Below are 27794 nucleotides of genomic sequence, written 5' to 3' on the forward strand. Positions count from 1 at the left end.
TAGTCTTCTCATCAAATATAGCATCACGACTAATGATAACCTTTTGAGTAGAAGGATCATAAAATTTGTAACCTTTGGAATGATCTGAATAACTAAGAAAAATAACCTTCAAACCTGGAGGATCCAACTTATGTCGAGTGTCCTTGGGCACATGAATATAAGCAATGCAGCCAAATGTGCGAACGTGAGATACTAAAGGTGTCTTCCCTGTCCAGATTGTTATAGGAATTTTACCAACAGGTGTAGTAGTTGGAAGATGATTTTGAATAAAAATGGCTGTTAGAAGTGCTTCAGTCCAAAACTTTTGAGAAAAACCAGAGTGTATAAGCATGGAACGTATAGCATTAGGAACAGTGCGATTTTTGCGCTCAGCAACACCATTTTGCTAAGGAGAATAAGGAACTGTAAACTCATGATGAATACCTTGATCCTTACAAAAGTCATCAAATAGATTGGATACATATTCATTGCCATTGTCACTGCGAAGCGTCTTTATAGAAAATCCAGTTTGAAGCTCCACACTTATCTTGTATTGTTTAAATATAGATAAAGCCTCAAACTTATGTCGAAGAAGATAGACATGTGTGTACCGTGAGAAATCATCAATGAAAGTTATAAAATATCGATATTGAGACTTTGAGGCAGGAAAAGGACCGCAAATATCGGTATGAACCAAATCCAAGAGAGCACAGGAATGTGATGAAATAGAAGTGTGGAAAGGCGAACGATGGTGTTTTCCAAGTGCACAGTACTCACATATTCCCATACGTGGATGAGATTTAAGATCCATACCTTGCACAAGACCATGACGATGAAGATCAAGAATTTTGGCAAAATCGGAGTGTGCAAATCGTTGATGCCATAATTTGCAATCTGCATCTCTAGGGGCAGTAACAACATTTGCAACTATATCATTCAATGATAGCTCAAATAGATTACCATGTCGAGGAGCCACTACTATAGTATGCCCATCTTTCTCTATACGACATTGATTATGATCAAAGCCAACAAACAAACCAAGATCAACTAGACAAGCAACAGAAAGAAGTTTTCTTTGCAAATCTGGAACATGAAGAACTCCTCTTAATACTCTAGTGGATGAAACAGTCCCTAGATATAAATCACCCACTCCTTTGACTTGACAAATCGTATCATCCGCAAGGTAAACAAACTTCTTGATAGGAAGAGAATGATAATTGTGAAGCCACTGCGATTGGTATGTCATGTTTCCAGTGGCACCTGAATCAACGATGAATAGAGAACCATCATGAACATGAAGTACCTTTTCTGGAGAGATATCATGATGGACAAAATTGAGTTCCTGATGAGTATGATCATCATCAATTGTAGTTTGTTGAACAATATAAGCTCGAGAACGTTCTTCATCATATCTGTGTTTATAACAACGACGAGATGGATGACCTGTATGTGCACAATAATCACGAGGAAAACTTTTGGAGGAGCGAGGTTTCTTTGTAGTAACTCCACGCTCCTCATCATATTGACGTGCCCAACAATCAGAAGCCACATGGCCTTTCTTATCACAATAAGAACCATGTTTGTTAGGATAAGCAAGACGAGAAGATTTACTACCTTGATTAGGGCGTCCACCCTGCTGAAAACGTGAAGCGGGACGCTTGCAAGCAACAAAAGCAGCATCAAAATCTCTTTGTTCATGAGTGACCAAAACAACATGAGATTTTTCTAAATGATGCTCATGACATTGAGAATATTCAATAAGACATATACATGCTTTGTCAAAGTGGATATCATCCTTGTTAGACAAAATAGTGATGATATTGTCATATAAAGGATCTTTGATGGTATGAAGAAGTTGAGTAACAATCTGATTTTTAGCAACAGGAGCACCGGCAGCACCAAGCTGATTGATAATGTCTTTAAAAGCCTCGATATGAGAGTGCATAGAAGTACCAACCTTATATTGAAGATTCTTCAAACAAGTTTGGAGATATAAAATTCCGGTGACCGATTTCTTCTCAAACGTTGAGATAAGATACTCCCAAATAGCATGAGAGGTTTCCAAGTGAAAGACATCCAACATAAGTGAGTCAAGAAGTGCAGACAATATATAACGATGAGCCGCTTTGTCACGATGAATCTAATCAGTATGATCAATTTTCCATTGTTCAAATAATGGACCATCAGTAATCACAAACTTGTTATTCATCACATCAATAGGTTGAACTGGGCAAGACAGGTCGCCCAAAAGAATATCAAATAATTCATCACCTTCAAGAATTAGCATCATCTTTGCTTTCCACCCAGGAAAGCCTTGTCCTTGGAAGAAGGGAACCGAACGTTGGCCAGACGGATATCCGTTAACAATTATGCAATTGGCCATGCAGTTTTAAATAAAGAATCGCAGATTCAAGCAGAATTGTTGTCTTGAATCCTAAACTATCATAACTTTTGATCCAAAACTCCGATTGACAAGCGGTTTTGACAAGATTCGAGAGCACGACGAGAGCTACGCAGCTAGACCTGTTTTTTTTTTTAAAAGACAAAATTAACTAATACTTCTAATTTGAACAAGTTCATGTATCAAATCATCACTTGTGCAAAGAATTCAATCAAGTATAAACAATGAAACAACTTATCTTCCTTGTCGTTGCTACGTATCCATAGCTCTGATACCATATTGAGAGAGAGAGAGAGTACAAGAGAGATACACAAGACATGCTCCCAAAGAATGATTCATATTGATGTAGAGTTAGTAAATATAGGTGAGACCCAAGTCAAGTAAGAGATGATATATATAGTTGTAACACGAGAAACTTATCAACATACTGATGTTTCATCGCAAGTATCTAATCTTAAAAATTTGATGAAAGTTAATATGATTGATTCTAATGACGTTTCTAAATTTTTATAAGCTTAGCGGACTGCCATGGACGATCTTACTAGATCTAGTCTAATTTTACCTGATCATGTACAAGCCATTTTCTTGCTTGCCTCTTTACCTTATTCATGGCAACCCTTCATTACTCAAACAAATCAGGCCAGTCTCACTGTTCCTTTGTTGATCCCAACAATTCTACAAGAATCAACCATGCAAAACTCTATGTCAACCCCATCTACATCTACTAATTATCCTATTGCTATATATGCAAGCAAGACCACGACCTCTTTATTCTAAACCTCATCCTTTTAATCACAGCCACATTCCCACCAACATTAAAAAATCTTCACGGCCATCCTCGATGTCAAAAAGTTTCAGATTGACTAAGCCTTATTGTTGCATTTGTGACCCGAACGGGACATCTCTCTCGAGATTTTTGGTACAACAAAAATATCAAGAACAAAATTAGATCATGAAATAATCATATTAATTATGCTTATGACTGTGAGGGTCTTGATGACTCTAATTATGACGTCGATGAGGTCTCATACTCATCGGATGCATCTTCTACCGAAGATGCTTTTCTATCATTCATGGCCACTCATGTTCAACTACCGGGGGTCACGTCAACCTGGATACTTAATAATGGATCCACATGTCACTTGACTTTACGAAAAGATTGGCTTTGCCATTATTGTTCCTTGTCAACCCTGTTTGATATCCAATTTGGGGATAATGGTATCCAAAAAGCTATCGGTGTGGGCATTGGCCACATTGAGCTATTAAATGGAAACAGGTCTCCATTGACCCTGTTTACTATGTTCCACATCTTGCGAAAAACCTTATCTCCGTTAGCAAAATCACAAGTCCATCTACTTTTGTAGAATTTCACCCTGACCATTAAGTGATTCATCATAGCCTTCCTTCGAGTCGTACCTATGTGGTCACATCTCCAAAGTATGACCGTCTTTAATTTCTTGGTCATACGGTCACATCCGTTCATTCTACTCCTGTTGCGGATTCTTCCATGATGGTGCCCTACAAGACACTTTTATGGCACTACTGCTTCAGCCATCTTAACCACAAGTCTATGCTTCACATATTAAAATTTGGACTTGCCCTAAACTTTATATTACCCTCTCATAGTCATTTATCTCTATGTGAGGGTTGTATTTATGGCAAATTAACTACTTCAAATTTTCCTAAACGTAGGGCTCCTACAACCAAACCATTACAAATCATCTACACTGATTTATGTGATCCTCTACCTATGCGGTCGCTCACCCATAACGAGTATTTTCTTACCTTCATGGATGATTATACTCGGTTTACAATTGTCTCTTTCCTTTTTTTAAAAACCTCCGACACAGTTCTCCAAGCCTTTCAAGCCTATCATCGCTTAGTTGAAAATCAATTACCCTTTACAATTCAAACTCTACAATCCAACAATGGGGAGGGGGAATGTACCTCTCATTTATTTCGGCCTTACTGTCGTACTCATGGGATTCATCAACGACTGACTATACCCGATACTCCGCAACAAAATGGCATTACTGAACGACACAATCGTACATTAATGGATCATTTCCAAAAGCATCAATGCTATACACCAAATGGTTTGTAAAATTACCTGATTATGCGCGACTTTGAATCTTTGGCTCCCCTGTGTATGCTTTTATTCCCAAGGATAATCCCAACAAGTTGCAAGATCATGCCATAAAAGCCATTTTTGTTGGCTATGGTGAACCTCACAACGTTAAAGGATATTGCATGTATGATCCAAGGTAGTGACGATTCTTCTTTGCGTGGACACTCATCTTTGATGAGGACTCCTTGATATCCCCATCTCAATCTGCACCTACGACAATACAATCACCAAGTGAGAACATAGACCCACTTTCCCACATCTCGACTATTGATTTACCTACCTCTTCTTCCTCAATCTCATGGCGGGCTCCTCCTGATCATGTCCTAGCGATACCTCATCACTTCCAGATCCTCCCACTGCTGCGCCACTATTTGGCGATGCTCCTACTGCCACTCTCCTCCATGCGCCTATACCACTTGTGCCTATAACACCCGCCTTTGCATCACGGGTTCATTCTCCCAAAGGCACAATGCATGTGTACTCTCAGTTTACTCACTTGGCCTATGGCCAACGTCTCTTTACTGGCACAGGTGTTCCTCATTCCCAATCCCCTCACCACACACGGGTTGCGCATGCACCTCCTTCCACCCTACGAACCATTTTCACTTCCTTCACCTTTGATTCCAACTGCTAGTTCTTCTCCGATTGAACTCGTAGTTCCACGTGTCCCTCAAGTTTCCCAATTTTCCTCCTCTTCCCTCTTCACATAACGGGCCTTTTTTCCCTTCAATTTTTTTTTCACCTCCCTTTGTGTCTATTGCTCCTTTCTTTACGTCCTCTTCTCCCGCTCTCAACCCGTACGAATCTTCTCCTTCCACACACCAATGCTCTTTGTTTGACCTCTATGCTGGCACCCATCACGTGGATTCCTTTCTCTTAAAGTGCTCCTATGTTGAGGCTTATGCCTCCTCGGAGCTTCTAGCCTCTAATTCCTCACCTGATTCGCTTGAACTTCTTCTTGTGGATGATGCATTCAAAGGACTTGAAGCAATACATTGGCAGGCTGTTATGGAATCCGAATTAGCATCCTTTCGCTCTAACTGTACATATTCCCTTGTACCCCTTCCTCCTGATCGCAAGCCGGTTAGTTGTAAGTGGATTTTACGCCGTTAACTTCATCGTGATGGTTCTATTTCTTGGTATAAAGCATGCCTTGTCGCGCGCGGTTTCAATCAGGTCAAAGGTCTTGATTATCATGAGACCTTCTCTCCGGTTCTCTGTATGGCTTCTTTTTGTGTTCTTCTGGAACTAACTACTTTGTTGAAATTTGAGCTCCACCATCTAGATGTGCAGACTGCCTTCTTACATGGTGACCTTCCGAAGGAGATCTATATGGAACAACCCCCGCACTTCATTGATGCCATTGCTCCACAACATGTATGCCATCTCCATCGCTCCTTGTATGGACTTAAGCAATCTCCCCGACTTTGGTTCCAGCACTTCAATGCATTCATGCTTCAATCCCGATATTCTCATCTCCTGTCTAAACCGAATATTTATATTCGTCATCAACCTAATGCATTTCTTCTAGGTGCTCTATATGTTGATGATATCTGTGTAATTGCTTCTCATTCTTCACTCATTACTGTTGCCAAAAATGAACTAAGCTCTTCCTTTGCTATTACTGATTTAGGTCAGCTTTCCTACTTTCTTGGCCTATAGGTCACTCGTAATAGGGCCCATGGTTCACTTCAACTTCATTAGTCAAAATTTGTTTTTGAGCTCTTACAACAGTATGGGATGGCTTCCATTAAACCTGTTGTTACACCTTTACCGATCCCTTGTAAACTTTCCCTATCTGATTGTCCTACCTCTCCCACAGATAAGGCATTCATGGCACAATATCCGTATAGGAAATTACTTGGTAAACTCCATTATCTAGTCACTAGATCACGCCCTGACTTGTGTTTTAGTATAAACTTTATTTCATGCTTTATGCATAATCCTGGTCTTAAACATTGGAAGGTCCTAGTTCATGTTATTTGTTACTTATCGTGCACCTGCATGCTCGGTTGTTTGGTATTCATTCACACTTCCAACCCAAGTTCCTTGACCGCCCTCGTTGGTTGGTCTAACTCGGATTGGGGGGGAATCTGATACTTGCCGATTGACTACAGGGTTTACTTTTGTTCTTGCAAGAGCCATAACATGGCAATCAAAGAAACAAGTAGCAGTCATACTATCATCTACTAAAGCTGAGTTTGTGGCCATTGCTCTTGCAACAAAAGAAGGATTATGGTTACAGATGCTGATTCAAGAACTCAAGCTTATTCCACGTCCATCACTAAAGTTATTTTGTGACAATATGTCATGTATATACTTGGCCAAGAACCCGAAGCATTCAAAGAAGCATGTGGATCTAAAGTATCACATCATTCGTGAGCTAGTGGAAGACAACAAGTTAGAGATTTTGTACACACAAACAAAATCTATGTGGGCAGATTTTTTGACGAAGTCCTTAGAGACTTTGTGCGACCTCTGCTTGGAAGGGCCTATCCTGGGCCTCTCTCTCTCTCTCTCTCTCTCTCTCTCTCTCTCTCTCTCTCTCTCTCTCTCTCTCTACACCTCAAGTGAGAGATACAATCCCGACTAAGCATTTGCCTTTTTTGAAAATCCACCACAATATAGTGAAATATCTCCTTACGTAAAGGCACCGTATTAGTTCCTTGTGCTCCCACAAGTTCTTGCAACATTTGATTTCATTTTAAGAGAGATAACTATTGGCCCCTTTACATGTGATCAATGGATACATTGGCAACTTGAGAAGAGATCAATTCTCATATGATTTTTGATCGAACCATCAAGAAATCTATTTATCGGTATATAGCAACAAGCCTCATTACATTAGACTTGAAAGCAATCCAAAACACTAATTGATTTGTTTATGGAAATGGAAGAGGAGATAGCACACTTGACTAGATACTTTGGATTTGCAAGTGGGTGTCAAATGGAGGCCTCTAACCTAAATTTGTTGGATGTATGAAGCAATGTGAGTGTCCAAGGTTACAAGAAAGGCTACATGGTGAAGCAAATGGGATTATTACTTGATGCAAAAGTAATATGGGACTCTTAAGGCATGATCAGTCCTTTTGGCTTATAGAGATTAGGGCAAGAGAAGTAATTGTGCTTATTGGTTTGTATATGCCTAAAGGGATGCAAAAGAGCTTGAAGATCTACTTGGTTTTCTTTCTTGGATGCATACAAGATTTTGCAAGACTTGCAGGTTGTGAAAAAGATGTGATGAAGCTTGAAGACAAGTATCAAGGAGGTCAGCAAGATGATGAAGCAGTTTATGTGGATGTAATTTTTATGGACCATAGTTATTAGGATAAAAAATTAGACTCTTCATATGCATAGGAGTTACATGGAGGATCGATTCTTTCTTCGGGCTTTCAAATGTGTCTTGTGTGGGATGATGGGGATGTCATTTATGTTTTGATTAAGGAACTCAAGTAATATTCATTATAGAGAAGCTTGATGAGAGCGAAATTATTTATGTGTTTGATCCAAGTACTCATAAAATTTTCACTATTGGTGAGCTTGATGAGAGTAATATTAATTTTATATTTGATCCAAGGGGACTGCTACACAAATGTTTACGGATCGGGGGGAAGTACTAAATATGTCACGTGCTTTTGCATGGATAAGAGATTAGTGGCTATGAGATTATGGTGGATTTCATTTTAACCCGACAAAGACATATTCCAATGTCAAATGGACTCGATGGCATGACTGCATATGTACATATGCAAGATGATGCATCCTTTATTAAGGTCTAATAATAGAATGAAAAAGGGAAAGAGATTATGTATTTCATTAAATTCTTAAGGGGTTTAATGTGCTTTTAGGATGCATGCGCAGGGTTGGTAGCAACGTTCATTTTGCTGCCATTTTGAGGGAGACTTGACCATTCATTTTGAGGGAGACTTGACCAATCATTTTGAGGTAGACGTGTTATAACTCAACCAATATTCAGAGAGAGAGAGAGAGAAAGAAAGAAAGAAAGAAAGTTATATTAACGTATTCTAAAGACCAAAACTGGCCTATGAGACAAACTGTGATACAACTGATGAGATCCAGCTATCCAAAATAAAAGTGCTGAATGAAAAGCTAAAAACTGGAAACTGAAAATACGGTGCTGTGAGTGTGATAAGTGTCGTATATGTGTATGTGCGTATGTAGCTCTGGTACTCCAGATGATGGCTACAAAAGGGGAACAAGTGTCGGCTGTGATAGGGGAACAACTGTCAGCTGTGATAAAGTGGTGCGATGTGTATATGTAACAGATGCAGGGAGATATACGATCCTGGGATGTAGTAGCAGTCGTCGAAGTTGCTAATAGCAGGTGATCCCTCCTGGATGCAGGATGTGGTACATCGACGGTGGAGAAAGAGCAAACTGGAGATCTGAGATCCAATGTGTCGAGTGTCGTCGGATCTCAGTCTGCTGTCGATGTAGATCAAGAATCCTCCGGATCTCCTGTCGGTGTGGCTATGGGGTTCGAAACCCCCGGATCCTCGTGCGACGTCGGGTACGCTGGTCCTCAGCCTGCTATAGTGTGAACCCGAAGGTCTGGCTGGAGGCTGGTATAGTAGCTCTCACTCTGTCTATCTGAAAGAACTGTGTAATAGTCATCTGGGTGGGCCCCTCTCTGACTACGACCCACTGTGTGCTCTACTCTCTGATGTGCCATGCCTCTCCCAGAAAATGGCCAAATGATCTCTGATCCATATCAGTCATACATCCATGAAGTGAGCTGCTCAATGTGTACCTAGATCTCAACTCTGAGTATGCCGAGCATCTAAGAACAAAATGCTCCTCACTCTCCACCTCTGATCTGCAAAGGGGGCATATCCTGGGATGCCACTGGCTCTGCCACTCTCAATCATAAGCTGATGTGATGATACCTTGAGCTGTCCAATAAGAACTCTCAATCGATGTGGCATATCGATCTGCATATATCTCGGAATCTCTATGAAACCTTGCTCTGATATGCTCAAGAACTGTGTATAATAATGTGCCATCTTCGATGGCAGTGGCTGTGCAGGGCTGACCCATGTTCTCTGTATATAAATATGCCATATCTCCTGTCTGATGACTCTGTTCCTCTCAGAGAGAGAGAGGGTGTAAGTGGGAGCCTGAGTATCATATAGAAGAGGTGGGAGTCTATCAATGTCCAGCCCATGTCTGTCAAACCAAGCTCTAGTCTGTGCATACCATGATGTGGTATCCCCCGCTCGAGCCATCTCCTGAGATGCCATATATGCTCTATATGCAATGCGATCTCTGTCCATATCCTGAAATCTGTGTAGGAAGTAGACTGTCTGAAATAATGCCTCGATTAGCATGGGCGGTGTGGCAAGCTCTGCGCGCACAATGTCATGTGGGACTGAGGCCTTGCTGCGAATCAATCTAGATATCATGATCACTTGAGGTCTCTCCATCAATGTCCATACATAATTGGCAAGGCCTGGCCCCCATATAGCTGCTCCATACATCAGTGCTGGAGTGACTAGAGTATCAAAGAGCCACCCCTTGGTGTGGGGCTCCTGGAAATGTGCCTGATGACACTGTCACTCCATAAGAGCCAATGCTGAGTATCCTCTAGTGAGGCGGTCAGGAGCTGCCTGTGTCATCGAGAAAGTCCTTGAAGCTGTTGTAAAGGTGACTCCCAAATATACATATGATCCAGTGACCTCAATACTCCCTCCTGCTGCCATGAAAATACTCTGTCTGCGTATCTGAGCTGATATATGGAATATAAGAACCTTGGTTTTACCAAGGTTCACTGTCATGCCTCTCTGTATGCAAATATCATCCAATGCTAATAAATGCTGCTGTAATCCCTGAGCTGAGTCTGAGACCAACACAATGTCATTTGCATATAGTAAGATATGAACCGTGGCTCCACTGAGATCTATACCTCCACCGGCTCGCTGTTGAATAAACTCTGTTATCTCATCAATGTATAGCCCAAATAGAGTCAGTGAGAGTGGGCATCCTTGTTTCACACCAATGGTGCTCACAAGGGGATCTGATATACCTCTCGGACATCTGACTCTGCCAGTAACCCGCTCATATAGTGCATAAATATCCCACATCATATCATCATCCACCCCCAGATCAAGTAGGCGTCTGAAAAGCCTCTCTCTCGGAACCATGTCAAAGGCTTTGCGGAAATCCACAAAGTAACAGTACAATCTCTGTTTCTTCACTTATGTCTGGTCGATCAGACAACGGAGAGTGAAGATGTGGTCTATGGTAGAAAATGCCCGTCTGAACCCTGCCTATCCGGGTGTGCGCATGCATTCTCTCTCTGCTAGTGTGCTGAGCTCTTCCTCCATCACCGTGCCATAAAGTTTGGACAAAACTAGCCCAATCATGATGGTCCTATATGTGTTAGGATCCATAGGATCCCCTGACTTGTGGATAGGTACAATGGTGTGCTCTGTCCCCACGAGTCAGGGAACCCCTCAGACAATCCACGGTTGAAGAGGTGAGCAATGAGTGGAGCCAATGTGTCTCTGCCATATATAATATGCTCTGCCTGAAGATCAAACTGGTCTCGAGCCGGCCATGCTGTAACCGTGAGATAGCATGTTTCACCATACTAGTGGTGAAAAATGATGAAATACCCGGTCTCGGTGTACATGGTGTGGGTATCAGCGGCTGTGCGGGTACATGATATAAACTCTGTGCGTATCCATGCCATACTGCAAGGTCATGTATCAATGTGGGTGAGCGTGGTTCTCTGATCTGCCTCCATGCCTCTGCACAATCTCTACTCATAAGAAGGTGGTATATATCCCAATATCTCTCCTCCTCCCATTCCCGCTTTTTACGGCGGGTCAAGCAGTGCATGCGTCTCTGCGCCTGTCTGTGTGTGATCTCTCCTCTGGCCTCCAAATCGCGTAGCTGTCGACGTAGATCTCTGCACTCATCATCATACCACCTGTTCTGTGACATGGTACCGGTCCGAGGGGGGTGCGTGTATGTGTGATGTGGAAAACTGAGTGTAGCAGAATCATGCAGAATGCGTGTGATATCAGTGGTCAGTGTATCAAGGGGTGCGTATGGATCAAGTGACGTGATGTGCTCCTCCAGATGCTGTGAGTAAACATGTGAGAGCTCATGAGTGAAGTGTATGGTAGTATGCATGTGGTGTATGATATCTGCAGGTGGTGATGGTAATGATGTGAGGAGTGAGAAACTGAGAAAGGTGTGATCGGCACCGAGTGGAAGTCTCCCAAGGCTGAAGGACTCGATAGTATGCATCCCATCGATCGGTCCGAGCAGATAATCTACAGTACTCTCGCCCCCCCCATGTGGGAAGCATGTAAGACCTCCTGAATATGGCCATCGTGCCATCCCGTTATAAATAACGAGATGATGTCTACTACCAAGCTCAAGTAAATGCCCTCCATACCCTGTGGCGTCTGGCCCAGTATCTGCTGACTCCCTACTGATCCCCAACTCCTCAGGGTCTAATGCTCTCATGATCTCTAGCTGCTCCGTATCAAAACTCTTACACTGTCGACTCTGTGTGCGCCCGTTGAAGTCCCCCATAAGGAAGACCTCGCCCAAACTAGAATACATAATAATATCCTCTGAGAGCTGTGAATAAGGGGAGGGGGAATCTCTGGCCTGAATATCACCTTGTGTAGTAGCATATCTGGACCCTCGTGGTGAAAAGTAGCATACTGCCATATAGATCCATCTCTCATCTGATATCTGCACTCTAATCCATATGTAACTGGCCTCCTCATCTCGTCTCACTAACTGGATATGTCTCTGTATCCCCTGACGGAATAGAACTGCCACCCTCCTGAGCCCCTAGATGTGCTCTGCCTAGTAGTAGCCCGGTATGCAGATACCCACTCAAATCCTGTAATGCGTGGAAGCCCTCTCTCTGGGCTCTCATGTGTGTCTGTGAGGCATATAACATCATGGTCGGGTAAAATCTCCTCAAGTCTGTCCGATCGTGACCATAGGGAGGCGTTGCAGTTCCAAACTGCCACACGTATCGGGGTCTTTTGTATAGTCCTCTGCCCCGTCTCATAGGCCACGCCACGCCCCCCTATTTGGTGGGGCGTCCATTTATAAAAATCCAGCCATCTCTATAGAAGGCCTTACAGCCTTCTCTACGTGCTTGGAAGAGAGAGAGGTTTCTTTGAGCTATGGTATCGTCATTATTCATCTGCCTATCCTCTAATCCTCTCACTTTGTTGTCATTATTCATCTACAATACTGTCTGTGGCTTCTCTAGAGGAGGGGGCTTTAGCGATCATCAGTCCAGGAGCAGCTGGCCGTGGTAGGCAGCGATCGATTAATTTCTGAGATAGCTACTGCTGCATCATAGCGTGATCCATGATGTCATCCTTTTTGAGATAGCTATTGCATCACAACATGCAGCTACCCTGCACGTCATCCTTTTGACACCATAGCGATTCAAAGATTCAGAGATTCAGAGAAGTGATGTCATCGAGGGGGTCATCAATTTGATCAAGTGATTCAGAGATTTAGAGATCTAGAGATCAAGCGATCGATAGCTTCAGTTGTAGCTTCTATAGAGAAGGGGGTACTCATTGATTTGATTAGAGAAGCGATCCAAGCTTCAGAGAAGCGATTGATAGCTTCAATAGCTTTAGATCGGAAGCTGGGGGCAGGCCGCCGCTTATAAACATTAATGTAGCTGGGACGCAAGCTGAGGCTTCGGCGATCACCGTCTGTACATTAATGATGTTAACATTGACCTGCAGCTCTAGCTGCTTATGTGGCAAATGATAGCTTTAGAGGAGCGAGTGGGTGCATGCCACAGCTGTAGCTACTGACGTCAATCAGTAGCTTAAGATTAGGAGCCAGGGGTGTGGTCATAGCATGGCTTCAAAGGGGGGTTCTGTCATTCAACAGCTTGGTAAGAGGCTCTTTTTCTACACACTAAACCTACACATTAAGGTAATCAGAGCTTGGATATTAGATATCATCTTATCTACATTAAGTGGCCAATCCATTTTATGTTACAATGGGCAGGTGTGCTAATTAATCAGGCCTCCTCTACAGTTGTGTCTCATTTACAATCAGTTCTCTAGTTGCCTCTCTCCACAGGTGTGCTTGCGTTGATCATAAATCAATCTATTTCTATCTGGTATGTCCGTTCTCTAATCAAATCAATGGCCTATAATAAAAAAAAATTTAAAATATGTTTTTTATAGGCTATGCATTATAGCGAGTGCTCCTAATTTTTATTCATAGGCTATGCAAGCGCTTAATGCTTATTCCAACATGCCTAATGCTTAGTCATAGGCTACATATTATATCGAGTGCTCCATGCTTAATCATTGATCTTGCATTGTGTATTTAATGGTCTTTGGCTTGCTTAATAATAGTACTGAATATTCATTTGCATTGCATTGTGAATCTTTTTCCATGCTTGTAAATTACCTTTGGGCGTGCTTAGTAGTATTGAATGTTTGCATTGTGTTCCCAATCCTTTGCCATGCGTTTCAAATATGTAACGGCTATTTGTTGTGATTATCTTTGGCCATGTTTTAAAACTCAAACCATAGAAGTGACTGCAAGCTAATATCCACTCATTACTCCATATGATCTTCATAAAGTTGCAAGAGAGTCTTGCACAAACCAACAATATCAGCTTTAATACTTATATCAAACAAATATATCCTCTTGATCAACTTCTCATTTCTATTACAAAACGTCACCTTCCATGGCCATTAAAATTAATTTTCTCTTTTTGACTTACGTATTCACACTAATCATTAAAAGATAAATGTTTATGTTTATGCTTTGTATTCGAAATTTTTATTTGCTCAAGAGATTAGTTGATCATTTTAAGGTTCTTTTTTAAAATTTGATTGTGATGAATATATTGTTCACTTTGTCATTTTTTAAGTAAGATAAGTTTCAATCATATAACAAATATTAATAGATTAGGAATGTCAAATGAATTGAGGGCAATAATTAGCACAATAGACTTGTGTAGATGAGTAATTAATGCAGAAGTCTAGTCTAGGAAACCTAGAAGGCCACACCTTCTAAAAAGTTTAATGTGCTTCTTTAGAGGCTAGTTAGGTTTGAAGTTTCAAACAAGAGATAAACAATTAGTAAGTGGATGCCTATTTTAGGGCATTGTCCTTTATATGAGTGTAGAGAATGAAGATATTAAACCACACGCAAAAGGGATAACTGTTGTGACGGACTACCAAGTCCTAGGGACACTACCTTCCTTTTTGTGTTTGATTTGGCATCTCAAACTATGTAGTATACAATTTTTGTTTTGTATCTCTTGTATTGAGATAACTTCAATTTATTCTAAGAATTCTTTAATACCCAAGATTATAATAATGCCTCTAATAATGTATGGATTGATTAGCTTTTATAAATATTTAATGTAGATTTGGCGCCACCTTTGCTTCACGTCACATATATATCATTTGTGCCTAAACTTGCAATCCTATCTTCTAGGCTTAATATTAAAGAGCCTAAATACATGTCATTTCATGAGAGTGGAGAAAGAAGATGTTAAACCGCATGCAGAAGGGATAACTGTTGTGACGGACTATGACTAAGTCCCAGGGACATAACCTTCCTTTTTGTGTTTGGTTTGCCATCTCAAACTCTCTAGTATGCATTCTTTTTTTGCGTCTCTATTATTGAGATCACTTTAATTTTATTCTAAGAATGCTTTAATACCTAGGATTATAATAATGTCTCTAATAATGTATAAACTGATTAGCTTTGATAAATATTTAATGTAGATTTGGTGTCACCTTTGCCTACTTGTTGAGAGCAACTCAATGTCATGTTAACACGACTTGGTATGGTTAACTCTCAATGATATGGAATATACCAAGGACATGAGAGTTCTTCTCATGTACCATTGCTATACCAACCAAGCAAGGAAGATAACTATACTCGAGACACTCTTGAATGCCAATGTAACTTCAATGCCATGGGAAGGAACAAGCTAAAGCGTGATTGCCCACAATGTTGCGAAAAGTGTTCAAACTGTTCACTACCTAGGAAATATATGCTTTCTTTTGATTATATCTCCATTACCAAACAATTGCAACTACTAACCAAAAGTAGAACCCTATGCCATGAATTATTGAAAATGTGGAGAAATAAAAGAAAGTGGTTAACAAAGGATAATGCAATTAGTACTTCATAGATAAATGAGTTCTGGGATGGCACAAAGTGCAAGAGTGTAAAAGATTTTTGGGATCCAAAATCATACATAGAGCTTCCAGTGATATGTAATAGTATGCATTGCAAGCAAGCATATAAAGCATGACCTCCTTTTCAAAGGTCACCAGTGCTTGTAGATGGTTGGAATGAGACAGAGAAAACCTACAAGTTTATTTGCAAATCATGTCAAACTCATGTACACAAGGACAAAAGGATCTACAATGTACACTTTATTGCAACGTAGATTTTTAAAAATCCCATGAATAATCTTTGATATTAAAAACTAATATATATATATATATTTCTTGGTTTTGATGAGTAGGGTGATCCACGAATTTTTGCTTTATTATTACACTGGGATAGGTTTCAGGCCTCAAAGACAACCTAGAAGAATTATGAAGTTGTTGAGGTGAAGGTCCTCAATGCTGGAAAGAACTCTTTTATTGGAGTTATACTAGTTTTATTTATTCCATTCAGCTGTAAAAAGGTGTTTGGAAGCTCTAGCAAGCTTTTTCATGTCTTCATGCAACCATTGATTGATGAGTTGGAAAGTATGTTTGTTGATGGATTTACATTAGATTTCAATTATCCAATCACACACATTACTAAATATAGAAATTATCTCAATAGAAGATTCATTGCGCGTGCCATGCTAATGATGGTAACTGGTGACCATCCAGCTCAGTGTAAGATTGGATCTTTTAAATATGGTGGTTAATCTTTTTGTCGTAGATACAAAGCGATAGCTACCTTGGAAAGTAAGGGATCAGGACGTTACTTATATGATCAAAACAGGTTTCAATTGAAACATAGACCAATAAAAAATCAAGTGATGAAATGCTTACTTCTTTGATTATGGCAAAAAGAGCTCTCACTCAAGCAAATAGGGATGAACTTTTAAAAGAAGTGAGACTTTCTGGTAGATCATGCTTGTGGAGATTATATGATCTCTACGGCTTTGATTTGTCCTTGGTGCTATACATATGAATGAATAGTCTGGACATATATTAATATCAAAACAAACAACAAAGACAATGAAATTTATTATGTAAATTATCAAAGGAGGAGTTTCTTTACATGGGTACTCATTCATATAACAAAAGACCATCTTGACAAACTTATGCCATATCAAAGGATGATAAGACAGTTTCACAAAGCTCTCTTGCCACCTGATGGATACTTAGTGGATCTTGATAGATGTGATGAATATCAAGAATGGCAAACATTAGGTCTCATGCATGTATCATGTGTTGATAGAGCAAAAGAGTTATGGAGGTTTTCTACAAAAGCTAATGTTTGTGCATGCAAAATAGCAACAGTAACAAAGGGAATAGTAATAGGAGGAAAGAGGTTGAGATACAGGAATGTAACTAGTGATGAAAGGAGGTACATCCATCAAACTTTCAACATAGAGGTGGAATGAGTAATAGAACATTAAGAATTATTTATTAAGGGAGAAACTTATAAAGTGTCAGATAAAGTAGTTGTAAGATGTGACGACAATACTAGTGTTGATATAAATATTGGCCATTGGAAAGCGTGCATATCATCACTTTTCTCATTGGAATGTCATGGTGAAGTGAGGCTTTTCTTTGGTGCACATTACTATAGACAATGTATTATGATTAAAAAGGGCCATGAAAGTTTGGTTGTGGATATCACTACAGGCATCACTCGCTTGCAAAATACTTTTGTGCCATTTTCATGGGATTGTATTAGACCAATACAATCATTATTATATAAATTTATCCCATTTCAACATGGAAATTCTATTATTGCATATGAGACAAAGGATTTGAGACTATGGTCATGCTTAACAAAGATAGGTTGCATTGGTTGTATCCCTCCTTGGTTAGAGGAGAATGAAATCATTTATATGAAATGTGATTTATCACCACTATGTGGGCCAAATGACTTAAAATATGCCATCATAAGGTCAGTTAATTATGAAATGAAGCAAGTTAAAGTGGGATGGTTGACTAAGGTCCACTTGTAAGAAAATATTTGGAAGGTGAGAGGAGAGGATCCAGAATGGAAAGATTGGTGGTTGTGTGTATCCACAAAAAAGCGATGGCATGCAATCAAAACAAAAACAATGATAATTAATAAAAGAAAAAAAATCATACCTATTATGTGGTGTTCTGTTGCACATGACTCAACAACCTTATGATGGTATGTTTATTAACGTTCTTTTTTATGTTGTCTAATATTTTTTTGATAGAATTAATATCCATTTTCTCATAGTCACTACATTTGTGTAGGTTTCAAATGTCAGCTTCTAGCATAGAGATGATGGCTCTTCTAAAGAAGATGATGAGTGAAGATCCCAAGTTCCTTGGGCTTATGGATTCTATGATGAATGAGGTGAAATGTACAATAATATGTGGCTCAATCTTAATACATTGTTTTTTATTTGTTTCTTTACTTTCTCAAAATTTTAAAATCTTAATATCAACATAAACTTTGATTAATTATGTCCAAATATAGAAGAAAATATTACTAAAGACTGTACAAGAGAGAATGCACGAAAGGAAGATAAGGATGTCATCGGTCTTGATGTTTCATCAAGTCCAGAAACATGTACCTTATTTTTATAAGATAATAATCAATTATTATAACAACTATCTAATTAGGGATATTTGATATCTTAAGTTTCATCAAGTATAATGCATCTACCGCCATATGATGAGATCTTTTGACCACCCACATTGGAAAGGAGAGAAAAGGGTTGATTTTATGGGAAAAAACTCTTGGCTGAATGCTTTAAAAGCCAACATGCAATCATGCTTGAAAATTATCAATGGGTACGAAGATGGTTTTACTCCTCCAAGTCAAATGATCTACTCTACAAAAAGATTGAAAAAGAGTGTATTGAATTAATAATCTCTCAAAATCGCCATGAAATTTTACCATTGAAGTTTCATGGATGTGAATACTTGTGGAGAGAGAGTGATATTTATGATTGGTGGAAAAGTACAAGACAAGATGAGAGGAAGTATTTGAGGAGAAAGGGCCTTCTAAATAAGGTAAGTTAGTCAATTTTTTTCTCATTAACTTTTCTAATATTGAGAAAAATAATTTTAGTTGGTAAATCCATTAATTTACTAGCATATAGAAAGAGTCCACAGTCTTTCTTGGAGTGGAAAGTTTGGATAACGTTGAACCTATACCGAAAGATGTGATTTCAAATACAATAGCATCACCAATAAGATAATATCATTTATATGTTTGGTTTTATGATTGTCTTGTTAGTTTCACTTCTTCCATACCCATATATATACATTTTGATGGTAGTGTGAAGTACATACTCTTGTTGCTAACTCTCAGAAGCAAGATTTATACGTCCTGACTATGGATGATATTCTAGTTGATCAAGCCTTGGAAAAGGTATTCTATAAAATTGTGTGTTTATTTTTCAATGCATGATTTTTAAGCTTTTATGGTATTTCATGTATTTAATATATATATGTGGTATTATCTTAGCCTCTTGGAGAAGAAAACATCTTAGAAGGTTTACATGAAGATAAGGAGAGAGGTTTATCATTACAGGTAATGCTTTTATTCAAAAAAATTATATTTTTATTAGATAATTTATAATTTATATATGTTTATATATGAAGATTTATTTGTCTTGGTAGATGAATATGTTTGTCGAAGGAGAAGAAAGCTTTCAAGAATTTCAAGATTATACAACAAATCAGGTTTTGATATCTATGTTAAAATTTATTTTGACTACATATTTGTATTTTTAACATTTTAGTTTATTATTTACTTTGTTAAAGTGTGTTATTACTAAAGGATGTTGAAAATGAAGATGAGGATCTTGATGTAGAAAGTTGTGCAAGCTTTTCAAAGTTGTTACATGGTTTAACAAAAAGAGTATATTCTAAATAAACTATACAATAGAACATCAACAATTCAAGCAAAGATAAGGTGTATGTTTTTATTTAAATATTATAATTACATGTTTTTAAATTTTATTACTAAGTTTATTTTCAAATATAGGTTTATGCAGATGAGAAAAATGAATAAGTAACGCGAAAAATTTTGAGAAAGCAAAATGTAAATATTAATATTTATGTCATGATTATATTTACATTGTTAGCTATATATAGTATGTCTATATATAGCACCCCAGGTCCCCTCTATATATTCCTATCATGTGTGCTCAGTTGACACACTTATGGGGTTCCACTTCCGATGTCTCGTGTCTCTCTTCTTCTCTCGCTTCCTCCGTTCCTCATCTCCCTCGCGCATTGTTCAACATCGTTCGTGCAGTGTGCATTAATCGACCTCTTCTTCCTTCCTTTCCATACATGGCTATGGCGAAAGAAGAACCGCCGGAGCAAGAGCACTTCCTCTCTGCAGAAGCTTGGCCGCCGTGTGGATTCGGGAGGCTCTTCGTCTTCTGTCCCCTGCTTCGCCACGAATTTATGTATAGTGTTTGCTCGTCTTGTCATCTTTGTGCGCGCGGTGCACCAGGTTGCGTGGTGCAGGTCCTCCTGCGTTTGGTTGGCAAGGGTTTTCTTGTCTGTAAACATTCATTGGAGATTCGACAGATGTGTAATTCATCTGTACATTGTAGCGTGTTCCTGCTGGCAGGATGATGGCTAGTATCTTCTGACCTAGATGCAGTCCGCAGGTTTATGTGACCGAATAGCCTGATTCTGCTACCGGGAAATTGGTTACCAATGTTCTTTCTGGAACCAATCTTTAGTGGCTCCACGGTTGTGTGTGACCGAATATGGTTGTGTGTGACTGAATAGCGTTGAGTCTATTAGCACGTTTTTTGTTAGTGGCAATCGGTTCACCTTTTGTTGTAGGAAGGATTGAACAATCTATTATGGCAGCTTTGTTCTACAGCTGCTTCCTTGACAATGCTGATGCTCAGCAGGGGAATACAAGCAGTCAATTTGACAGAAGCACCGAGGATGATCGACATGAATGCGCGTAATCTCTGTCCTCTGCACAGGCCGTTGATAGATTTTCTGGCGATGCAATAGGGCTAGAAATCTCCTTTCCTCTGTCAGCTTCCACATCTTTTTCAGCAGGAAGAGGAGGATTCAATTCCAAAGGCTCCTCAAGTGTGGGAGCGGATAGTTCAGAAGATGCTGAGTAGGGAGGTGCCGGGGATGCCCCGGTCCTTCACGTTGTCCCGCTCTCCGCACCAGGGACCGAGAAGAGGAGGTGGCTGCCCTTTGTTCCATCGCCCGACCTTCTGTGCCTCAGTCCTCACAAAGAACCATAAACATCTTCAAGCCGCTCTCTATTGTCTTTTCATTCCTGATACAGAATTTTCCTCCACCTTTCACAAACCTTTTTCGGCGAATTTCAAGCCCTAAATCCGGCCATCGCCATCCATTTTCCTCTTCACTGCTTGCCAGTATCCTCCTGTCTTTGTTATTGGAAGGCCTTTTCACGCCTTTTCACGTCCTCGGATGATGCAGCAGCCACAACGCGATTTTCTTCTCCTTCTAAAGATCAGGCGCTTCTAAGGTGCTTTTGCCATCCTATGGAAACCCGGTCCCTGGGCAACGATCGGATGGATGCAAAGTTTTCGACTGGAAGCGAAAGAAAAGGCCACAAAAGAAAGCTAGCCGATGCCAATTTAGGAGAAGGGCCACCTACAGACGGCTCTGTAGCAGATGTTAGAGCTCAAGTAGAAAATTTGAAGAAGTGTGTATCTGCTACAGACGGCTCTGTAGCAGATGTTAGAGTCACAGTTTGGGGCCCAACGGCATCGTCGTTGCTCGAGCCATGGCCTACAATCTTGAAGTGTCTGCATTTTTTGCATCTTTCATTTATTTGCTTCCATATCTGCGTTCTCGTCTAAGGTTTTGTGGCGTCTGGACAGGAAAAAGTCGATGCGCCTAATTTGTCGTCGACGTCTGGACAGGAGAAAGACGCTACGCCTAATTTGTCATCGACCTCAGCAAGTTAGCGAAGCTGGTGCTATAATTGTCAGAGTACAAGCTTTTAAACAAGGTTATCATCGCTCGATCACTAAAAAGGTGTTGCATCAACTTCAAGTTTTACAAGCATTCCTACTTTACGAAGTGTTTCTGGAGCAATCCTTCTTTACAAGATGACACATGACGATGATTAGCGCTAAGCTGCTTACTTCGCATTGTTATTCCATTGATGAGCATCTATATTCTAGCTTATGATACATTGTTTCATTTATATTCTTTCCAACTGATGGGGGTCTATTCCAGCTGATGACACATTATTTCGTTGATATTATTTCCAGCTGATGACCGTCTATATTTTAGCTGATGACAAATTGTTTTATTTATATTCCGTTCATGGGGCCCCACATGTGTTATGTTGTCTATAGAGCGGCGTCGCGAACCGTCTCTATAGACCTTGTGTTGTTCTAATGTCAGTGTAACATTTTTCTTTAAGTTTTGATGTTACAGATATACTGCTTATATCCCCAGTTCAGTTGAAGGAATTTCTTGGAGATTTTATCTTTTGCAGTGATGTCGCTTATCCTTATTTTACATGTTGCATATTAAGGAGTGATAAAGCTCTTTTGATGCCTCTGAATAGGCTGTTCTAATTCAGGAGTGAAATAGCTCCTGAGTGATGTAGCTCCTTCTCCGTTGATGTTGTAATTCACGAGTGATGTAGCTCCTTTGATGCCTATGAATAGGCTCTTGTAAGTTCAACTTTGTAATTTTATATTTTGAATATTAATATAGCGGTAGGCCTATATAGAGCTATGGGTTTTTCCCTTGAGCCCCCAAGGGTTTTTTCATCCATAGTAAGGGACCTTTGTTTGAGCGGGGGTGTTAGCTATATATAGTCAGTCTATATATAGCACCCCAGGTCCCCTCTATATATTCCTATCATGTGTGCTCAGTTGACACACTTATGGGGTTCCACTTCCGATGTCTTGTGTCTCTCTTCTTTTCTCTCTTCCTCCGTTCCTCGTCTCCATCGCGCATTGTTCAACATACATAATGTTGTGAAATTCTAAATGTGATTTATTATTTAATTATCTATATATTTTTTTAAACCAAATAAAAAAATGATGAATCGTTTACAACAAACAAGCAAAAAAGGAGGTAACAATATCAAAGAAAAGAAACTAAAGGTATTATACATGAATTTTGTATTTTTATAAGTTTTACATTGGAAGAATAATCTAATTTAGTTATTTTATTTGGATTAAGAATGTAAGGATATTTCAACTCCAAGCATTGAAATTGATATTTTCAGTTATATTCAAAGGATAACTTTCTTGAGAGTTTTTTTTTGTACATGGTATTCCTTTAAAATCATAATAATATAAATATTTTTTTTTATAAATCATAATTTACTTATTTTAAAATAAATTATATTAATTAAATATTTTGTGATTTATTTTATAATGCAGGTTGATATGACGAAAGAAAATATGGAGACGATACTTTTGAAGTACCTCGGTGTGCATACGATTCATGATATGTACTTTTCATCGAAAAGTACATATATAAATCTTAAAAAGATCAATGTTAGTTTTCAGGTCTTTTGTAAGGGTTCAAAAAAACCAACAAGTGATAATATGATACATGAGATTGTTCATTGGCTTTTAGAGAATGGCAAGATTGTAATAGCCACAAGCAACAATATCATTAGTCTGGATTATGTGAAGATTGTAGCATAGTTTTATTATACACTGCTCATTTGTAAACTCATTATTACTTTAGAAAATTTGTTTTTTCTCTTTCATTGACACTATGTATTGATGTTTTTATTTGTTGAGTTTATATTAATTAATTAGATGTGTACTAGGTCTTATTTGAAATTAACTAAATAATCTCTATGTAAATTTCTAGTTGAGAATTCTTAATATAATTTTTAACTTAAAAATAGACAAAAGTATGCATGTGCAAACTAGGAAAAATGTAATATCTCTAAGTTAGAGAAAAAATAGAATTATATAAGAAATTTCCTAGATATGGAAACTATCATATGCAAGAAAATTTTTCCATGTAGGAAGAGTAAAATTTTCTTATGTTGGAAAATCCCCACACATGGAAAAAAATTTTACATAAGAAAGAAAAAAAAAGGATTCCCTATTGATTTTCTAGTTAAACACACATAAGTAGGAAAAGTAAATTATAGGGAAAATGAAATATCTCCTAGTTAGAGAAAGGAGGGTAGGAAATTTTATTTTTCCCTACGTAGGGAAAATTTTCTATGTAGAAAAATTTCCCTATGTAAGGAAATCACATTTTTTCCTATGTAAGGAAAATTTCCTATGTAGGAAATTTCAAATTTGATTCCCTAAATTCTCAAACCAAGAAATGTTCCATTTTCCCTATGATTTACTTTCCTTACTTATGTGTATTTTTTACTAGAGAATTGAGAGGGAATTTCTTTTTTTTCGTATGTAGGAAATGATTCAAAGTTCATTGTGGTAATATAGACACCATTCGACATAATTTGGTGTTCTACATGCACAACCTGCCGGTGTCGTTGGATCCATCATCAGTGCCCGTGGCGGGGGGCAATCTGACGAAGAACCCTGGGCTAGGACTCATCGTGGTATTCGATGACGTGGTGATGAACGGGTCCTCCCTCTTTGACTCCACCATCTTAGGCACCTGCCAGGGCACTTACATCATCACCTCTAGGACCTCCCTGGACCTCCTCCTTGTCTTCACCACCGTCTTCCATGGCAACAGCTCCTTCAACGGCAGCACCCTCTCCTTCCACGACTTCGACCGCATCTTGCTGCCCCTCCGTGAGATTGCCGTCGTGGGCAGCACACAACAAACTCTAGACCACTTACTATATAGAAAGTTCACGCTATAACTATTCTAGAGGGAAGGAGAAGGGTACACAAAATTTGGGACAAAACTAGAGCTTTCAGAGGGAATTTAAAAATTCCTAAAACTAGGCATATACTAGTCCAAAAAACATAAAGATTTACAAGGAAACTCTCGAGTCAAAAAGGTGTCTCTGGGTTAAAAATAATCTTAAAATATGATGTGTATGTCATGTTATATCATTTTTAAACTTCCGCCCTTTTAAGAAGCAAGAATGAGAATGATTCTAATATATTTTAATGTTGAAAAGTCATGAGGGCATTAGAGAGTCGTATGTCAATAATTGGCTCCCTTTTTAGATAAAATAGAATTAAATTTTTTTACTTATGAGGATTTTGAGAAAAAGTGACCTTATCCTACAGTTTGGGAATAAAATAATAGGTGAAATCTATTGAAGATTTTAATGATCGTAAAAGATCTCTTTTTGGAATATTATTTTGGAATCTCTTTTTAGAGAGAGAGAGAGAGAGAGAGGTGAGAGAAACTCCTTAAGGGGAAAAAAAGAGAGTCCAAATTTCTCCTGATGGATGCTTCATGACATCAATGAGCTTCAGACCTTTTTAAAATTGCGCTACCAACCAACAAAATGAATTCAACGAGTAATGTCTTGATGATTATTGTGTTAGCCTAATCAAAGCAACATGCAACCCATGTATAATGATGGTAATAAGTGACATTATTGCATCAATCTGCAAATAACTCGATGTGCCTCCTTTGTCTTGGAGACCCAAGAGTTCCGATGTGGAAACAAAGGCCATGAATATGCTAAAGCAAGGGTCCACACGTGGGACCCCATTTTGGTGTATTCAATAGATGAGCTTGAGGATTTGGCAAGGTTATGGTTTGAATGACAAAGCATGTGGCCCCCACTATAGTTTGTAGTTGGTTGATGTTGATGAAGAAGCATCTAGGGATACCTTCTTCAATGAGTAACTGGCTTAGTACAACACAAATGGTGAAATGATGTAGAGCTAGGATAGTTTTTTGAATAGATATCTTGAGCACTAGCTACCAATGTAATTAGTAATGAGTGTACTACCCTATTATGTGAAGGAATCTAGTTATTACTTATGGAGTGTGGTCATTGGTCTAAGCTTTGTCTTATTGAACTCAACCAAATGATTGCTAATGTGCACATTTTAATCTTGAATATTATGCTCATTGAATAAGTTTCTATAAGACCTCTAAGGATGGTTCATAATTTAGTCCATAGTATTCATATTACCACCCATAAAATGCCATCAAACTCTCAAATAAGTCTAAGCCTATACAAAACATCTTTGACACAAGCCTCGAAAAAGCTTGGTCTAGCCAATATAACATGTCTTCTATAGGAGGAGCCCTAAACAAGCTTTGGTGTGGCACCTTTGTCAAGGTGAAACACAAAATATGAAATAAGTCATATAAGGGACTAGAAATAGAGGGGCTCAGCAAACAACCAATCCATCAAGCTATAATGCAAAACCATATTTGTCTTAAAGGGCAAGAAGGTTCCAAGTCTCAAGTATAAACAAATCAATCTTCTCCTTATATGGTAAAAGTCAGCTTGTCATATATCCTATTACGTGCAAAGTGCAATTCATATTTGTTTAGATCCTAGAGTCTACAATAGAAATAGAGTGTAAATCAATAGCATGACTACCCTTCTAATTGTGCATGTGACAAGTCTAATATGACCTACTAATTTCTCTTTTGTGTGGATAAAGTAAAGAAGTCTCACTAATAACCTTCAACCAAATCTTCAATTATTTCAAATATCAAAGCATCACATGACAATGAAGCTCCACTATTTTATCATTCATAAACTTCCTTATTATGAGCATATTACATTTATGGTTGGTCTTAAAAGTAAATTTGAATAGCATATTACATCAAAATTGTACCAATTGTCGCTTAAAGTCCTCCAAAAGATACTTATTTTGATAAGCTTGGAGCATGTTTCAAAGTCTGAATTAACTTCATTTTCTAGTACACTCGCTAATTTATTCATAATGTTCTCAAATTTCAACTTTGCATCAATTATGGCCTATTGACTAGCTTTCTCTAGGGCCTCTTCAGGCTTGGCTTGACCATCACCCCACATTCCTAGCCTGGTTTCTTCAAGAGAACTTGTGATGATGCCTTGATTGTAGATGTTGATGTATTTCTTACACCAACCTTGAGAATGGTGCCTTATGAATAATCAAGTTGGCACTCTTCTAGAATTTCCTTATCTCATGTAGCGTAGCTGTGCCTAATCTCCATCTTCGCTTCTTATGTGTTGGAGGATGTGTATTACCAACTGGAGCAATAGTGGAAGGCAGAGCAACTGGAGCACGTGGACCACCATTTTTGGACAATGGCAAGCCATCATTATTGACCACACTACGGCCACCATTGTTGGCCACAGTAGCGCCACCATTATTAGCTGCAGTAGGACCACTGTTGTCGGCCACCATGGGACCTTTGTCACTCACAGTATGCTCATTAGATTTGGAAGAGTGTTGAGGTCTTGCTCTTGCAAGTGCCTTCTTGATAGAAAGCTTGGAGCGTGCTATGGTTGTGATGATGAAGGATAGAAAGGTGGAGGGTAGAGTGAAGAGTAATGGAAAAAAATGAAAGGAGAGACTTGACTTAAATACGAAACTTTTAAACTTACTATGGTGTAAATGAACTTTAAAATTATCATTTCATTTCATTTCTCCTCCCCACCCATACCTCTCTCTATCTCCTACCACCCCCTCATGCCCCTCTCTCTCTAGGCAAGTGAATGTTCCAAGGTTTGGAATTTTTGTATCTTTGACTTAGGTTTTCGAAATCAACTTTTCATAATTAAAAAACATAGTTGGAAATTGACTTTGAAAAACATAGTGTTAAACCTTCGAAATTTTAAACAGAATTTGTAAGACATCTCATGTTAAAGATAGGAGTACATGTGCTCTCTCGTGGACTCTAAATGCATCAAAATTGTTGTCTTATCTAGGTCTCTATTTCTTGCCATCTCTCTCTTGGGTTCCCAACCATTCTACGTAGCGTTGTCTAGTTGTGTTGTTTTCATATCTTGCTTTCCTCACTTCATATATTTCCCTACTTGTAAATTCTTCTTGAGAGGTTTTTGACTTATTTTCTTTTTCCTCATATTGTATCTCTAATCTCATGTACCACCATTAGAATAATTGCCTCATAGAATTGGAATCATTGATACCACCTCCATGATCAGTTGCCTTTAAATATAAGCTTCCTAGGCTTGGGTCTGCCAAAGCATGGTTTACAAGGGATATTT

The 27794-nt window shown here is 38.8% G+C and overlaps 1 protein-coding gene and 1 pseudogene across 1 annotated transcript; both read right to left on the reverse strand.

The window, feature by feature from the left end:
* Positions 1 to 4285: 4285 nt before the first annotated feature.
* On the reverse strand, positions 4286 to 4903 carry LOC148040723 (uncharacterized). Its single transcript, XM_087667028.1, has 3 exons — positions 4789 to 4903; positions 4491 to 4718; positions 4286 to 4413 (listed from the first exon to the last, which is right to left on the reverse strand). Exons 1-3 carry the CDS (start codon positions 4806 to 4808, stop codon positions 4335 to 4337), a joined length of 327 nt encoding a protein of 108 aa, XP_087523154.1. The 5' UTR covers positions 4809 to 4903; the 3' UTR covers positions 4286 to 4334.
* Positions 4904 to 5407: 504 nt separating this feature from the next.
* LOC148040724 (uncharacterized) lies at positions 5408 to 24380 on the reverse strand (annotated as a pseudogene).
* Between the last annotated feature and the right edge of the window lie 3414 nt (positions 24381 to 27794).

The sequence above is a fragment of the Lygodium microphyllum genome, chromosome 2 (assembly GCF_053477565.2).
Source record: "Lygodium microphyllum isolate KBCC chromosome 2, Lygodium_microphyllum_v1.1.10, whole genome shotgun sequence".
NCBI classification, from domain to species: Eukaryota; Viridiplantae; Streptophyta; class Polypodiopsida; order Schizaeales; family Lygodiaceae; genus Lygodium; species Lygodium microphyllum.

Bases quoted from the DNA above. Each gene is read 5' to 3' on its own strand.
- LOC148040723 (XM_087667028.1), bottom strand. From the start codon at position 4,808: ATGAGATTGAGGAAGAAGAG. The intron at 4,719-4,788 runs GTAGGTAAATCA...GTATTGTCGTAG, and splicing joins ATGAGATTGAGGAAGAAGAG to GTGCAGATTGAGATGGGGAT. The intron at 4,414-4,490 runs GTAATTTTACAA...TGTGTCGTTCAG, and splicing joins TCAAAGTCGCGCATAATCAG to TAATGCCATTTTGTTGCGGA.